Source organism: Mus caroli, chromosome 16 (genome assembly GCF_900094665.2).
Source record: "Mus caroli chromosome 16, CAROLI_EIJ_v1.1, whole genome shotgun sequence".
Classification (NCBI taxonomy): Eukaryota; Metazoa; Chordata; class Mammalia; order Rodentia; family Muridae; genus Mus; species Mus caroli.
In genome coordinates, this window is record NC_034585.1 from 35,826,910 (window position 1) to 35,843,528 (window position 16,619).

The 16,619-nt window shown below is 44.9% G+C and overlaps 1 protein-coding gene across 3 annotated transcripts in view; it reads left to right on the forward strand.

Annotated features, from left to right (window-relative positions):
• Positions 1 to 15,061, forward strand: part of B4galt4 (beta-1,4-galactosyltransferase 4) — a 28,224-nt gene extending 13,163 nt beyond the window's left edge. For 2 of the 3 annotated variants that reach the window (XM_021184902.1, XM_021184903.1), the window contains exons 4-7: positions 3,042 to 3,229; positions 8,439 to 8,561; positions 11,445 to 11,549; positions 14,109 to 15,061. In XM_021184902.1, the coding sequence (XP_021040561.1) occupies positions 3,042 to 3,229; positions 8,439 to 8,561; positions 11,445 to 11,549; positions 14,109 to 14,241 (549 nt within the window). In that variant the 3' untranslated portion in view covers positions 14,242 to 15,061. The remainder of the gene's footprint in view (positions 1 to 3,041; positions 3,230 to 8,438; positions 8,562 to 11,444; positions 11,550 to 14,108) is intronic. The other variant, XM_029470197.1, reaches the window with a different exon arrangement.
• Positions 15,062 to 16,619: the final 1,558 nt, after the last annotated feature.

Sequence of the window (16,619 nt, forward strand, 5' to 3'; positions counted from 1 at the left end):
AAAAAAAAAAAAAAAAAACCCTCTAATAAGAGTATGGGCAAAGTCATTAGCTGCTTACTTAATAGTGGATGTAGTAGCTGATGATACCAATTTTAGGTAGAATGGCCAGCGCATTGGTTCTCCTGTGTAGTGTATGCTTTATGAGAGACTTCATAATCAGTGCTTCTCTATGTGTCTGTGTCCAGTTTTAGGACTTAAAATAAAACTTTATAGAGTTTTTTAAGATTATACACACACACACACACACACATATATATGTATATATGCATTTGCCTGCACGTATACAAGTGAATCATGTGTATAACTGGTCCCCACCAAGGTCAGAAGAGGCCGATGGATTCCCTGGAACTGGAATTCTGGCTGGTCGTGAGCCGACTTGTGGATTTTGGTAACCAAATCCATGCCCTCTACACAAGCAGCAGTTGCCTGTAACCACCGAACCACCCCTCCAGCTCCTCTGGCTTCTTGTCTGGTGTTGAACAGGGCCTTTTGTAACCGAGGCTTGTCTGAAACACAGCCGAGGCTGAGCTTCGATTTCTCATCCTCTTACCTCTGCTCCCCCCAGATTGGGGTTGCAGGCAGGCATCGGCACTCGTGGTTGGTCTGGAGGTTGAACTCAGGGCCCTGTGGGTGCCCGCAAGCACGCTACTCACTGAGCTACATCTCCAGCCTACTTCTTCTGTTTTAGAACTAATCTTGTTTTTAAAGGACATTGGTTAAAACTGAGATTTATTGAGTCTGACTTCTGACTTTGGATGGTAGCTACCAAAATATGGCACTATTTTTAGTTTGTTTTCCTTTTCAAAAGATTATGTGTGTGTGTGTGTGTGGGGGGGTCTCTCTTACTATTTCTGCTGCTGCATACTCCAGGTTAGCATATCTGACAGCTTCCAGGCAATTCTCCTGTTCCCACCTTCCCTCTTATCACAGGAATACAGGGTTGCAGGGGTTTTCACTTCATTTGGCTTTTTTTTTATTTAAACTTTAGTTGAACCAGTCATTGGTTGGCCATTCCCACAAGTTCTGCACCACCTTTACCCCAGCACCCCATGTGGGCAGGACAAATTATAGGTTGAAAGATTTGTGGCTGGGTTGGTGTTCAGTATCTGTACTGGGAGCCTTGTCTGGTTATAGAACCATGTGGCTTTTCTATGTGAGTTCTGGGTGTTAAACCCAGGCTGTTAGGCATGTGTGACCGTCTCCTAAGACCCCCTTTTATCATCTCTTCTGTTTTCTTTCATCTTCCTGCATTTCCCCGCTTTCCCCTTCCTTCTTGGCCAGGCTAGCCTGAAACTCTCGATCCTCCTGAGTACTGAGAACATAGGCACACGCTGTGTTGTTGGTTTTTCTTTCTTTCTTTTTTCTTTTTGTATGAACAGAAACATGCCTACTTTGTTACTCTTTCCAGGAAAGTGCTGCTGTAACTTCTAAGAATCGCTTATGATTTTGTTATGATAAGCTGTCAAGTGAGACTTTATTTTTACAGCATTCAGCTAGCCTTGAGCAAAGTGGTACTGAAAAGTCCTGGTGTCATGTCGCACGTTAAATGTTGATAATCTTGCAGGCCATGTTGTCTGCAGATCCTTCTGAACGGCCACTGTAAGGAACAGCCTCTGTCATTAGTGTCGTAACAGGATTTTGTTGAGCCATTTCCAAGAAAGTTTTAAGTAGCTTAGAAGGATTAGCAGCAGCCTTCTCGGTTGATAGGTCACAGTTTCCTCATGCTTCCTGACAAGTTCTTAGCTTAGTCTCTTGGAAGTTCAGTGTCAGTGCGGAGGGTTAGCTGGAGACCAGCCAGGAGCTGACAGGAAAGCAGTAACAGTATTTGTTGTGACAAGAACCTTCTAGGGGCTTTGTCACTTCCTGTGGAATCCATTAAGACTCTTTAAAAACTGAGCTTAGAAGAACACTTCACACAAGCTCCAGCCCCTTAATAAATTGAAGTGCACAATTCTGTTGCTTTATTTTTATTTGTATTTTAAAACTACATTGCATTTTTTTTGGTGCTAAAAAATATCACATAAAAATTATCTCAGCTACTTTTTCATTTTTTAAAAGCCATCTTGGTAACTTTTAAGTGTACTGTTGAGTAGTGTTAAGTGTGTGTGGGAGGGAATGTGTGGAGAGATGATTCAGCAACTAGGACCACATCAGGCTCTGGCAGAGGACCAAGCTCAGATCCTTAGACTCACTTCCAGCAGCTTACAACTGCCTGCAACTCCAGATCTTGGGACCTGATGTCTACTTCTGCCCTCATGAGGCCACTTACACCCGTGTAGTATGTGCTCGAGCACACACACACACACACACACACACACACACACAAAGACACACCATGCACCCCCACACAACACACTGAAAAATAAAATTATTCTTTAAAAATGAAGCTGTTTTCTGACCAGGTTTGACGGCTCATTCTGTTTTTTTTTTTTAAGTAGATATTTTCTTTATTTACGTTTCAAATGTTGTCCCCTTTCTTATTTCCCCTCTGAAAATCCCCTCTCCCCTCCCCTCTCCCTCTGCTCACCAACCCACCCACTCCTGCTTCCTGGCCCTGGCATTCCCCTGTACTGGGGCATAGAACCTTCACAGGACCAAGGGCCTCTCCTCCCATTGATGACCGACTAGGCCATCCTCAGCTACATATGCAGCTAGAGGATGGCTCATTCTGTTATCTCAGCATTTAGGAGTCTGAGGCAGGAGAATTGCGGTGAGTTTCAGGCCAGCTTGGAGAAATGTCTCACAAACAGAAACAAACTTTACTCTCACACAACCAATCTACTGGACTTTTTAGTCTTTTCACCTAAGCAAATTATCCACCATCAGACAACTTGCCAGGCCCAACGGGATGCTTTTATAGAATGTAGATATGCGTGAAACACAAAGCCCAAACCCAATAGTTTGTTATGATTGCTTTTCCTCTGTTAGACCCTAGAGTATGTTGTCTTGCTAATAAGCAGAGGTAATAGTACACTCCTAAATGGGGGTGGAGGAGAGCGCTTCTCTCTGGAACTCTTCATTTTCACTTGCGTTTTCCTTAGACGGGAAGTAAAAAGTTTAACCGAGCCAAGCTCCTGAATGTGGGCTATCTGGAAGCTCTCAAGGAGGAGAATTGGGACTGCTTCGTATTCCACGATGTGGACCTGGTGCCTGAGAATGACTTCAACCTCTACACCTGTGGTGATCAGCCCAAGCACCTGGTGGTGGGCCGGAACAGCACAGGCTACAGGTAAGGTGGCCCTGGCTGGGCGGCGTACTCACTGCGAGCGAGGCCATGATGTGGTGGTGTCCGGAGTGAGTTAGGGAGGCAAGAAATGGGGAAAGACGGCCCATTTTCCCTTAATGTGCAGAGCAGCAGTTAAAGGATGAAGTAAGGAAAAAAAAAGATCTTCCAAAACCTTGGCAAGAAACACAAAGACAAAGGGAAGGGGCAGGAGAAAGAATGTGACTCACGCAATTGTACGGGGCGGCCTGCAGTGTCTGTGGGGGCCCCCGCCCTGCAGTACCTGTGGTGGGACTTGACAGGCTTTCCCACACAGGAGAACTTTAATAACCTGCCCATCCATCTTGATTTCCTCTACCGGACAATCCGATGGCACCCTCTAGGCCAGTGTTTGAACATCCTGTCTATTTTGGGGACATCTTGCCAGAGTTCTAGGAAAGGGCGGGGCTGCACATGTCCACCTTCGTAGACTGCTTGGGAACCAGGATATCCAGGACAAGTTCCTGCCTTTCAGAGCTGCCATGGGAAATCCCACCATCCATCCTTCCTCTCCCTAGCTGCCTCCCAATAGAGGAATATGACCTTTAATTGTATTTAATACCAGCTCCTAGTCAAATATAACCGGCTGGGACGTATCCGATGCAGGTAAGCTCTATGTAAATTAAGCTGACTGTGCACACACTTCCCTGTCACCTTCCTCCAAGGCCTGCCACTCCTGTGGAGCTATGCCACTAGGCTAGGGGCCAAGAGACCAGTCTTGAGAGGCAGAGAAAGTGCTGGTGCAAGGAAACAGGAAGTTCCTATGGAGAAGCAGATGCAGGCATCTGCGCGGAGCTGGGGCGCACACAGCTGCAAGCAGTCAGTTAGGAGGAGGGAGAGGGAAGTGTGTGTGAAACTAAAACTAACCTGGAAAAGAGGGTGGGAGACTGCCAGACCCTGCAGAGCGAGATAGGGAAACTGACCAACTCTCTTGATCACTTTCCTTGGTCTTTGCTCCTGTGTTGCTCTTTCGAAGTAGGTCTCTTACTTTGGATCACTTAGGAGGATGCTTTTGTGACTCCCATGAGAAGTCCTCTTCGGTGGGAGCGTAACCCACATCTGCCCCTTCCTTGTGATTCCACCAGAGTTCACTCTGAAGAGCAGTGTGTTTCTTAGGTTTACTTACAGACCATGAGTGAGAGGCTGCTGGCAGGAGCACAGGTGACCTGAAAGCAGCCTTTCTGGAAGGTCTGCAGTCAGCATGGAGGACAGGGTCCCTGTGTCCACACAGATGGCAGCGCTTCGGGTTAATCTTCCCTAGCCTCTCTAACTTAGCACCTCCCCCGACCTCAAGGCCATGTGCGCTTAGGAGTGTACTTAGACCATGAGGCTGGGAGGAGCAACAGGAACCAGAGGTGAGGGTCCACTTAACCTCGGTGTTCTCTCCTTCTCTGAGGAAATGTGCTCAGGTCACATGCCCAATTGTGACTGACTCTTAACCTCCTGTTCCTGTCCCATTCCTTTTTCTAATTACTCAGGGGGAGTGGCGGGGTGGGGGGGGAGAGGGGATTAAGGACAGGCTGTGGACTGAGAGCGTCTACATTGTATCATGGTGTTAACCTGGCCATCAGCATGAAGAGATAATTGTCCAATGGGACCTGATTTTGACCTTACACTCTGGTGTGACCATCATGGTCTCCATCAGAGACTGTGCACTTTAAGAGATGGCCTGTACCTAGCTTGCTGTTTAGCTTCCCCTTACATCTGGCCAGACACTGCTGCTCTTCCCAGACACCATCAGCAAGCCTTTGTCTCCATTGCATAATCAAATACGCTTACCTTTTGATTTAAATGTGAACTCTGAGGAAAACGGTGGCCCAGAGTGTGTATGTGTGTGCATGCGTGCACACATGCTGAGGAGAGTCAAACACGAGGCCTTTGCAGTATGCAGGTTCTCCACCCCTGAGTTATATTTGCTCTGTACTTCTTACCCATCCCTTCAGACTTAGCTCTTACTTTGGTCCAGTTTTATTGTATGAATCATGCACATGCCCACCTGCAAGCCCCCCCTCCCCCCACCCCTTTTGTGGCTGGGGAGAGATAGGCCTTCTACCTCCTTACCATTGCTATCCTGGGCAAAATTCTGCTACAGGTGGCAGACAATTTTAGTTTCAGGGTCTCCGTGACTTCTGATGGCAGCTCTGTATCACTGTGTTATAACATCACTGAGCTCTGACTTCTTCATTGCCCCAATAGCCCCATGGGTAGGTATAAGAAATGTTTTTGCCTACAATCACAAAGAGGAAGAGGAGGGACACTGGGTCTCTGTTCTCTAGGCCTTGTAGGAAATATGGACTTGTTCCTTTTGCCTCATGCATGAGAATCTATAAGGAGGTTGGTATTGTTGACATCAAGGGACTGGACACTGTTCATAAGGAAATGTCCCTTAAGTGTGACCTTGGCAAAACTGGAAGAGTCTACATCACCACCCAGCGTGCTGTGGGCATCATTGTAAGCTAGCAAGTTAAGGGCAAGATTTTTGCCAAGAGAACTCATGTGTGGATTGAGCATATCAAGTACTCTGAGACCAAAGACAGCTTCCTGGAAGGGGTGAAGGAAAAGGATCAGAAGTCAAGGGAAGCCAAAGAGAAGGGCACCTGGGATCAGCTAAAGTGCCAGCCTGCTCCACCCAGAGCTGGACACTTCGTAGGAGTCTGAGCTGCTGGAGCTAATTCTGTATGAATTTGTAGCTTAAGGTACGAAAAGGAATAAACAGCCTGGACTGTGAAAAACAAAACAAGACAAAACCAAATGGAAATGTTTTCACTTGCCACACATTCAGTGGCAGGAAGTTAAAGTATCTTGCCCAAGTGTTTCAGATTCATGGTGAATTTTATTGCTAATAACTCCTATGTGCCCGCCTCCTTTCTTCAAGGACTCCATTGTAACTGTATGAGTCCATGGTCCTCATTCTGAGGACCTTACAGCCCTTTAAAATATAGTTGTAAACTCACTTGAGGGCCTCTTAAAATGTACCCTCTTCCAGAAAAAGGATCAAAAGCAAAAGTCAGTAAACACAGAGACATTTGCTGGATAACAATGGTAAGAGCAGTTCTGTGGTTTCCCTGGAGGCATCTGCTGCTCCTCCCCACAGCAAAGCTGGGCTCAGTGCTCCTTAACCTACACTCTTCCTCACCAGGGTCTCACACCGCATCCTCCCTCATCTGTACATCCGGGTCCTTCCAGACCCTGCTCCTCTTGCTGTGGCTGTGTTTCCTAAGAACCTGGGGTTGTTCAGTTGAGAGCTCTAGGAGGGAAGGCCCCCACTAGTCCTGTGCTCTCAGTTAGCTACTTGGAGCATCGTAAGTACTAGCAGTCCCTTCTAGAGCATGCATGCCAGGTCTCTCATAAAAACTGCTCTTTGGTGCCTAGGAGGTTATGTGGGGCCACTATTTCTATCCACATGACCCTGATGTAGCTGTTTTTTGTTTTGTTTTGTTTTGTTTTTTGATAGTTAAGAGTCCCTTCATTGTTAAGTTCATGAATGTGATTGTGATGGTCAGTCTTGGTTGTCAACTTGACTAGACTGAGAGGGGCCAATAAGATCAGTTGGGTATAGCTCAGATGTGCCTGGGAGGGCATCTCTAGAGACAGTCAGATCATGACGGCAATGACCAAATCAGTAATTAATGATGGATTTATAATCCTATGACATTAATGGGAAGTGGTGGGTATTTTTAGATTTGGGGTTGTGGGTATTTTTAGACTTGGAGGAAGCGGGTCACTAGAAGTGTGTTCCCAGGGACTATATATTGTCCTGTTCCTCGTCCTCATCTTTGTGTCTTAACTGTCATGAAGTGAGTAGCCGTCCCTACCAACCATATCTTTTCCACTGTGATATTTTCACTGGCCACAGGCCCATCAGCAATGGAGCAAGCTGGCCATGGACTGAAGGAAACTATGAGCAAAAATAAAATTGTCCTCTTTTAAGATTGTTTCCCGCAGGTATTTTCATGGTAAAAGTTGATAAATATAACTATATCTATTCCTGTTATGGGATACATAGGGACTAGTTTGTATGAGGAGTATAGAAACCGCTCAACCTCAGAGGAGCTTTGGGGATACCAGGTGTTAGGTTGGAAATGTCTACAGTGTATTGAGTGTCTTTCTTTGGGGTTTTCTTTTTGTCTGGAAAACATCAGTATTTAGTTGGCTGAAGTCGGTGAAAAGTTTGAAATCGTCTCTGTGGTCACACGGTTCTGTTTAGTAGCTCCCTCCAGCTGCAGTTTGGGAGGGCGCCAGAGTTGTATTAAGGGTTAGCCTTAGCCCAGCTTGCTAACAGGTCAGTGGGATAAGAGTCCTTTTATCCTGGGAGCTACTTCCTGACATTCCTCCCACCCTATTGTCCTAGGCCTTTGGCTTCCTCTTCTCCTTATTAGTCTTAACAGTGGTTCAGCAGATGTTCAACTCTTCTTGCTCATTCTATAGTTGTCCAGGTGTCTCCTACCATGTCCATGGTCTTCAGGTACTCACAGCTGCTGAGTTATCCCCACACAGGTGTCTTGTGAACGTGAACCCTTCCCCCATTGCCTGTTGGCATAAGCCCTAGGGTCATCTCAAATTTAGACTAAGAATAAATTCATTGTCTTGCTCTCAAAACCAAATGATTTTCTTCATACTCAGTTTTCATGAAAGACACTGCATTCCATCTGATTGCCCAAGCCAGCAGTTCAGCAGAGTGGGGGTGGCCCATTGATCTCTGTAGAAAGCAAACTCGTAAGACGGTGGTTTGCAGAGTGAGCACAACCAAAGCACGGACTGGAACTGTCTCCCGATTTACACCTCTTCACTACCCTAAGAAGAAAGGTGGGCGGGGGGGGGGGGGATATTTATCATGAGACTCATTGATGCTGAACATACCTGGTGTTCTTAGCAGCCTTTACATGGGATGGATTCTCTCACTCACATTTAAGGCAATACTGAATTCCAGTGTTATTGATAACAGGTATGTGGGTCACCTTACTTAGTGGGGGTCACCCAACAGCAGATCAAAGGCCAGCAAGCAGCACAGGGAGACATGAGGCAAGAGTGGATAGATGAAATGGGGGGAGGTGAACCATCTCCCAAGTGTTCCTGGAATGCTAGCCCCCCGAAACCAGAGCTAGCCAGAGTGTCTGTGGGGGAACAGAAGGGCTTTGTGCTAAATGTCACTTCTCTGTTTTCTCTTTTGCTCCAGGTTGCGTTACAGTAAATATTTTGGGGGTGTTACTGCCCTCAGCAGAGAACAGTTTTTCAAGGTGAATGGATTCTCTAACAACTACTGGGGATGGGGAGGAGAAGACGATGACCTCAGACTCAGGTGAACAGCAGAGAAGGGACCTTCCCCCCCCCCCGGGGCTCTGCTCTTAGTGGTGACCTGGAAACCTGCACTTGTGTGTAGCTCTTGGACATGCCAAGCCAGCAGGTCCGGAGGCTGCAGAGTTGGGCTTAAATGGTGCCAGTGTGTGTGTGTGTGTGTGTGTGTGTGTGTGTGTATGTGTTGATGGTAAAGATGTACCCATTGCCCAGAAATTCTTAACTATTCAAAAGCCCATAAGTCAGAGCTGTGATCCCAAGGGCCTCCTGGGCAGACAGCAGGGGACCTTTTCCCTCTTCCTGAAACACTTCTTAGAAAGTGTGTTCTCAGTTGGAGATCTGAATTGACTGATATGTGATGATCAAGCGCCCACGAGGCTGGTGCGAAGGAGCTTGGCCTCATGCTGCTAAGTCTTGTCCCCTTCGGGCAGAGAGCCTTTTGCAGTGTTTCTGAAAGAGGAAGGTTTTCCTGCCTAAGGGCTCCATGTCACCCAGACCCCAGCAGTCACCATCATGGTCACACAAGCTGCTGATTGTAAGGAGTCAGGGTTAGGAAGGGCTAGAGGAAGCCAGTACTTCCTTTTCCCCCAAGTCCCTTGTACTGCTTAGCTGGGCGAGCAGTAGACAGTTGCTATGGTTACATACCATCTCTGTCTCCTTTCCCACTGTTCCTTAGCTTTAAGGGAGAGTGAAACCTTAAGTTTTGTTTTTGTCAGCAGGGGAAGGGTTCACCTTCAGCAGCCTCCAGAGTTCTTTTCAGAGATCGCTGTTCATGGCAGAGAAGAACTTCAGGACAAGCCAGCAGGAAGCAGAATTGGAATTTATCCAGAGGCATTTTTACTACATACTGGGTACAGGAGTTCACAGATATAGAGGTCTTTTTGGGGGAAAGAATAAGATATACGTGTTGGTGTGAACTTCTCTAGGGAAAATTATATTTCATTGTCTTACATGGCTTGCATGTGCACACACATGCACACATACTTCGTCCTGTTTCTGAGATAGATTGCTTAAAGGGTTTAAATTACAACGAAGTTTCATGGTTTTTTTTAGTCTTTATTTTTTGCCTACAAATGTCTGCATAGACATACCTGTGCACTGTGTATGTGCAGGGCCTTCGGAGGGCAGGAGAGGGAGTCTGATTCCGCCTGGGACTGGAGACAGTTGTGAGCCACCCTGTGGTTGCTGGGGATTGGACTCTGGTCCTCTGGAAGGGCAGTCAGTGCCCTTAACCATTGAGCCATCTTTCCAGGCCTACAATAAGGTTCAAAGACCTATGAGCTGGCTTATTTATTTCTCTCCAAAATTTTTCTTTTATTTATTTATTTATTTATTTATTTATTTATTTATTATATGTAAGTACACTGTAGCTGTCTTCAGACACTCCAGAAGAGGGCGCCAGATCTCGTTACGGATGGTTGTGAGCCACCATGTGGTTGCTGGGATTTGAACTCCGGACCTTCGGAAGAGCAGTCGGGTGCTCTTACCCACTGAGCCATCTCACCAGCCCAAAATTTTTCTTTTGTAAATGAAGTTGGGCGTGGTTTGGGGGATGTGGGTTATTTAGATTTACAGATGAGAGATGAGTGTCAAGGTGGAAAACTTGAAGATTTAAGCATTCTGGCTCTGCATGGACACTGTTGTTTTTAGCATCCTAGTTTGAAGTATCTGTAGGAAACCCCTGTGTTATCTCTGCAGGCAAGTTTGGCCGTATCAGCAGTGCTGAAGTTTCCTTTCTGTCTGTAGGAAAGGCAGCCAGATTCTGGAGTGTGGGGGCTCTTCCTCGCCATGTCCTTTTGCTTTTCTATCTTTCTCTTCTGCCTCCATGAGACATCGTGGTCCTCAGAACAGGTTTCCACCAAGGCACTGAATAAGCCAGGAAGGCTGGAACATAATATTGATTGAGACCTGCCGACTAATATTGAACACCACCCATCTTCTCTCCTACAGTATTTGTTACAGTTTGTAAAGCATGTTCCAAGTGAATTCTGTTGTTTGAGCCTTTGAAATGCATTCTGGGTCACCAGTCTCATTTCTAGACAAGGCCAAGATCTGGTAGAGCGAGCCGACTCAATGCTGTTGTCAGCCACAGAGCTTAGATGGAACCTTGGTTTATGGCCGAGATTATGACTTTACACAGTCATTGCTTTCCTTGTGATGAGATAGCATTATTAATTATAGATCCCAGCAGACTCAGCTGTCTTGCTGCTTAGGATGCATAATAAATTAATATTTTATCAGGTCCTTTCCTCTTATTTTAAGAGTAATTAACTTCAGATTGGCATTTCTCCTCTAAGTAAGTGTTAAGTGCTATTTCTAAGTTTTTGAGTCATGGAAGACAATGGAGCATAATTTCCTCACACCTACACATGGCTGTGTCTTATTCTTTCCACACACAACCTCCATGTCTGTGAATGCCTGAATCCAGTCGATATTAAGCACTTCGGGTTCATTTGGAACTCACTGTCTAGCTCAAGCTAGCCTCAGTTTATCACGGATCCTCATGCCCTTGATTAGCATTGCCACCCAACCTGCTGGAATTATGGGTGCGTGTTACCATGGGAAGATTCTTTTAGTTTATGACCTTTCTCTAAACTAGGATGCTGAAATTTTGCACCACTTTTATTTATTTATTTATTTTTTATTTTTAGAAATCCCATAGGGTTGTCGTATATACTGCTTACTTATTCTGTCCTGAGAGGATATGACTGCTAAGTGTCTGGGTGGCACTTTGGTGAAAGAGGACAGTGGTCACCTGCCAACCACACTGGCCAACCTCCTTGTGTGTGTGTGTAATTTTTTTTTTTAATTGCAGGTGATTCTTTTAAAGTACTCAATGGTAGATCAATGCAATAGAGTTCAAAAATGAACTTGGTTATTTTTCTAGGGTTGAGCTCCATAAAATGAAAATATCCCGGCCCAAGCCCGATGTGGGCAAATACACCATGATCTTCCACACCAGAGACAAAGGCAATGAGGTGAACATGGGCCGGTAAGTCCTGGATTCCCAGACCAGCGGCAACCTGGGTATTGAGTCTCTTGTGTAGCTAACACACCATTGCTGGACTGATCACATAGGCTCGCTCACCTTGTTAAAAGCGAAGGAGCTTTAAAAGCAGAGCCCAAAGTTAGAAAGAGTAGTTCCTAGACCCTTATTTCAGGGATCGTAAACTCTGGGCTCCTCTGCTTCGTCCCACCTTTTCTTCTACCTGCTGGATTCTTTGTCATAGCATCTGTGTGAACGCATTACACATACATCCTTAAAATATAAAAAAAATAACCAGAGTACCATTATCATACCTAAAATAATAATAACAAAATACTTCATTTTGTTACTACCTGTCCAGTTTTTTTTTTTTTTTTTTATTAGATTTCTCTGATTGTCTAGTAAGGACTCATTAAAAAAAAAAAAAGCATTGGCTTGCTCAGCATGGCACGGAAATGATATCTGCATTATTATGAGGACGATCTCCTTTGGCCTAGAGGTTCTCCTTCAATTCTTTCTATTTGGGAGTTTTACTGTCTACATAGTCCACTTGGGCCTGCATCTGGTGGATTCAGAATCAACCCCTTTATGGGGTATTTGGCTAATTGTTCCCTGGTGACTTGATATGTTCCAGTGGCATATTGGCTTCTTTATTATTATTATTATTATTATCATTATTAATACAAGCTGGGAGAACAGGTTTGGTGTCAGGATTGTTCTGTGGCTTTCAGTACTGTCAGCTGATCTACTCATCCTGAAATCTCTCATGATATCTTTACCTAGTGATATTTAGCACCGATTTCTCATTGCCTAAATCAGAGTTGCAGAGCCATAATGTCCTGATTCTGTCATCCCATCTTCACTTATTGGCTCTCTTTACAAAGAAGGATGTCCTTGGGAGTAGTTCCTATAAGAAAGGCAGCCCGAAGGCTGAGAGGCAAATGCTGGCGGATCATTTTCTGGAATAATAGTCCAGGTATCCCTGAACATCTTTGGGTTTGGAGTTCACGTTCTTCTTGATAAGAAGGTGGCCTTGACTTTGGCCAGCCAGAGCTCTTCAGGCTGACTTCTGAGTCCTGAGGATGTAACTATGGCCGTCTGGAAGCTCTCTGCTCTGTGCTTTGGGGAAGGCAGATGCCCCCGCCTTGTCCTTTCCTGCCCTGCCCACCTTTGGCCCTTTCCCTGAGGAACTCCAGCAGATAAACACATTGTGTGTTTTGGCCTTTTATTAATTTCTACATGTTAAGACAGTGTTAAAAATCTTTTAGCTCTTTTGTTAGAGGCCACAGGTCTAAAAGAGCAGACTTTTCCATGTCATTTCAGTATTTATCAACAGGCGTGCATTTTTCTGTCTGTTAATTATTAAATAGTTGCAAAAGAATACTTAGAAGTGGCATGAAAACTATAAACCATCTGGAGGCCCAGACAGACCCCGTGGGTGTGTCCATGTGGCCTTCCTAGACCCACACCCTCCTCCTAACACTCACCGTGCCCTAGGTGACACGTCCCTGAACTTCACAATAACTGCTTCTGTCACATGGTCATTCCTTAGGCTGTTTCTTGGCTCTCTTGTTTTCCATATGTTTATATTCCTTAACAAAATAGGGGTCACTTTTGCACGTTTCCAGCTGTGTGTGAGTGCAGTCATACTGTGTTTTTTTCTCCTTTGACATTATACAGCTCAATGCTGTGCTTCTGGTATCCACACATATTGTCACAGTCACGGCTGAGCTCCTACCCCTCTTTCTCAGCTCCAGCCACGGAGGTGGCTTATTCTTCTTCAAATACATTCTGTTCTTCTGTCTATCTGTGGCCCCTTGACCACAAAGTCTTTGCTTAGAGCATCCTTCCCTTCCTTCTTCACTTGGTGAACTGCATGTCTTTTAAGCTTCAATGAAACTGACCCTGTCGATGTCCCTCCCTAGACTCTTTCACAAAGTAAGACCCTTATCCTCTTGTACACACACATACACATACATATACACTTACGCACACATACACCTACACACACTCATACATACATATACAAACATACACTCATATATACATACATTCATGCATACACACACACACACACACACACACACACACACACACACACACTAACAGATACACACACACAGACACAGACAGATAGACACACACAGTTTTTTTAGACCCTTATGAAAACTATGTACCCTCCTGTCATAGAAAACTTTCTTCTTACAATAGTGGAATGGTCAGAGATGCCCTGATGTTCAGCCAAGGACCTGTTCAGAGTGGGCAGCACATACCCCTTTTCTATCAGTGGTTGTTCTTGTAACCTCTCTGTTCTGTAGATAGGAATGCATTGGAGACAATGATCTCTCACTGTTGGTCCAGGCTATCATTATTTGATGTAGGATTTGATCCACAAATTCATGGCTGTCATCATTGCCTGTTCTGTGAGGAATGCACCTTTTATTTTTGGCAATAAGAAACTCAACAGGTATAGTAAATTATAAAACTACTTATGAGAATACTTTGGGGCAGGACAGATAGCAGTGGGATGCATGCCATGTTCTCATTTGCTCTTTTCATCTTTAGAATGAAGCTGTTGCAACAGATGTCCCGGGTCTGGAAAACAGATGGCTTATCGAGTTGTTCTTACCGATTACTCTCTGTGGAGCACAATCCTTTATATGCCAACATCACAGTGGATTTCTGGACTGCTGCATGACCCGGAGCTTTTGATGACACTCAGGACTGATGATTTGACTGTAATAATTTTGGCCTAGAGACTTCTATAGTAGCACAACGTTAAGAACTTGTTCCAGCTAATTATTAGGCTGAAAATTTTCCATTTTCTCAGCAGAGCTCTTGGTTATGTAGAATGTAGAACCATAGTAACAAGACAGCTTTCTTGGTTGTTTTGAATCATGGCTGTGAAGTGTTGTAACACATGAACTTGAAGGACTAAAGATGAGAGGATGTGATGAAGTCACCTTGCGATCTGTATCCTTACAGGATTCACTTCAGCAATGCACCATGTGATCAAAAAGCGGAGAACAAAATCCCCAAGTGTCTTAGAGAACCGTCAAAGACAGAAAGGTACTAAGATATGTTTCTGTAACTCAGTGTATCCTATATGGCCATCTGCGAAGTGGTGGATTCCAGATTCGAAGAAAGCCATAGAAGAAGGGAGCAAAGTCAAGAATCAGATGCCACAAACACGACCGTAAAGAGCTGGCTAAGGACAGAGTGTGGAGTGAACTGGCAGCGGTCCCTGTGCTGGCTGCTGCCACCAATCCTCTGTGGTGGATGCTGCCTCATCAGAAACACCTTCCAGCCTGTGGCCACCCGACCCTGAATGTACCCAGCCTCTTGAGAGGCTCTTGCCAGTAATAACCCACCAGAGAACACACTGTCTATTAGTTTTTAAAGCATTTTTATAAAATTATTTTGTACATGTAGGGTATGAATGAGCAGTTTATAAGCCGCGTGATGACTGATAATATGTCTATAGAATATCTCTGTAGTAAAATATGAAAAAGCTTCCAGTTCTTGGTCTTGTTTTTTACTGTTAATTTAAACCAATGATATCTTCATTTCAGTACCTGTAATTTTAAACATCTTGAAAACAGAAGAGTGGACTAGAGAGATGCACAGCAGTTAAGAACAGGTAGAGATGACTGGATGGATGGAGCACTGCCTGCTCTTCCAGAGGTCCTGAGTTCAATTCCCAGCAACCACATGGTGGCTCACAAACGTCTGTAATGGAATCCGATGCCCTCTTCTGGTGTGCCTGAAGAGAGCATACATACATAAAATACATACCCACATACATAAAATAATAATAAATAACTCTTTATAAAAATGTACTGCTTTTGCAGAGGACTTGATCTGGTTCCCAGCACTCCCTTGAGCGAAGCTTACATCTGCCAGCTTCAAGGGATCCTGTGCTTCTGGCCTCTGTGGCCCCTGCACACACACGTGTATACCCCATCCCATTCCCATGGTTCTCCCACTGTCTACTGTTGGTATCTATGGTGTCCTTGTACAGCCAACTCCAGTAAGCCATGTCTTGGCCTAGTTCCTGGCCTCTCGGTGTCTTCCTTCTCAGTGTCTTCTTCGCACAGTCAGAAGTGGGAACTACAAGGCTTTGGGAGGGCACCTGGCTGGTTAGTACTCAGGCACAGCATTGGGGACCTCTGGGGGGACAGAGCTTTTAAAGAGGCAGAGTGTGGGTTTGAGGAGACAGGGCCTATCATTTGGAATAATTTTGGGGTTGTGGCACTTCCATGGCTACTAGAGAGATTTGAGAAGGTGCCAGCCCTGCTGAGCTTCCTGGGCAGCGGGACAAAGGTAGAGGGGAGAAGGGAGGAAGGCAGTAGAAGCCATTCTGTTGCTGAGTCAGAGGGCCGGCAAGAATATTTCATTTGCCTGAGTGATGCTTTTAAGTGTTGTGCGACTGTGCCCCGAGGCCTCTCAATCCACCACCACGTGACTCCATCAACACTGAACTCTGTCGGTAAGTGTAAATAACGTCTAATCCTGCCCAAAGAGGAAGAGAGAGCAGGAGGATTTGGAATGAACCGTAGCAAATGAGGAAGGAGAATTTGAAAGGATATTTTTATAGGCTTGGCAGGTTTACTCAGGGCTAGTCTGGTTTATTAATAACTTAGCATAGGAAGTAAAAGTTGTAAGGTTTTTCTTTCTTTAAGAGAAAACCATACTCGGGGTTTCCCATTCCCTTGCCAAACCTTTTAAAGGGAGTTTTGTTCTTGGGAGATTAGATAATCGCATGTGGGAGTGAGAAAGCCCCCACCCCCTACCCCCGGTCTGTTTTTTTACTCAAGAGCCTTTGGTATTTCATCCAGTTTCCTTTGATGATGAAGATCTGAAGGTTGGAGGTAGAGGGTCTCTGAAAGCGGTTGGAGAGGGTAACAGAAAAGATGAGTGTGTCTGGGTTGTTGAGAATCCGTTTCTTTTTTTTTTTTTTTTTTTTTAGGTTTTTTTTTTTTTTTTTTTTTTTTTTTTTTTTTTTTTTTTTTTTTTTTTTTTTTAATCTTTAGGGGTCTTTAAGGGTTTAAGGGATATTTTTTGGAATTTTAAAGT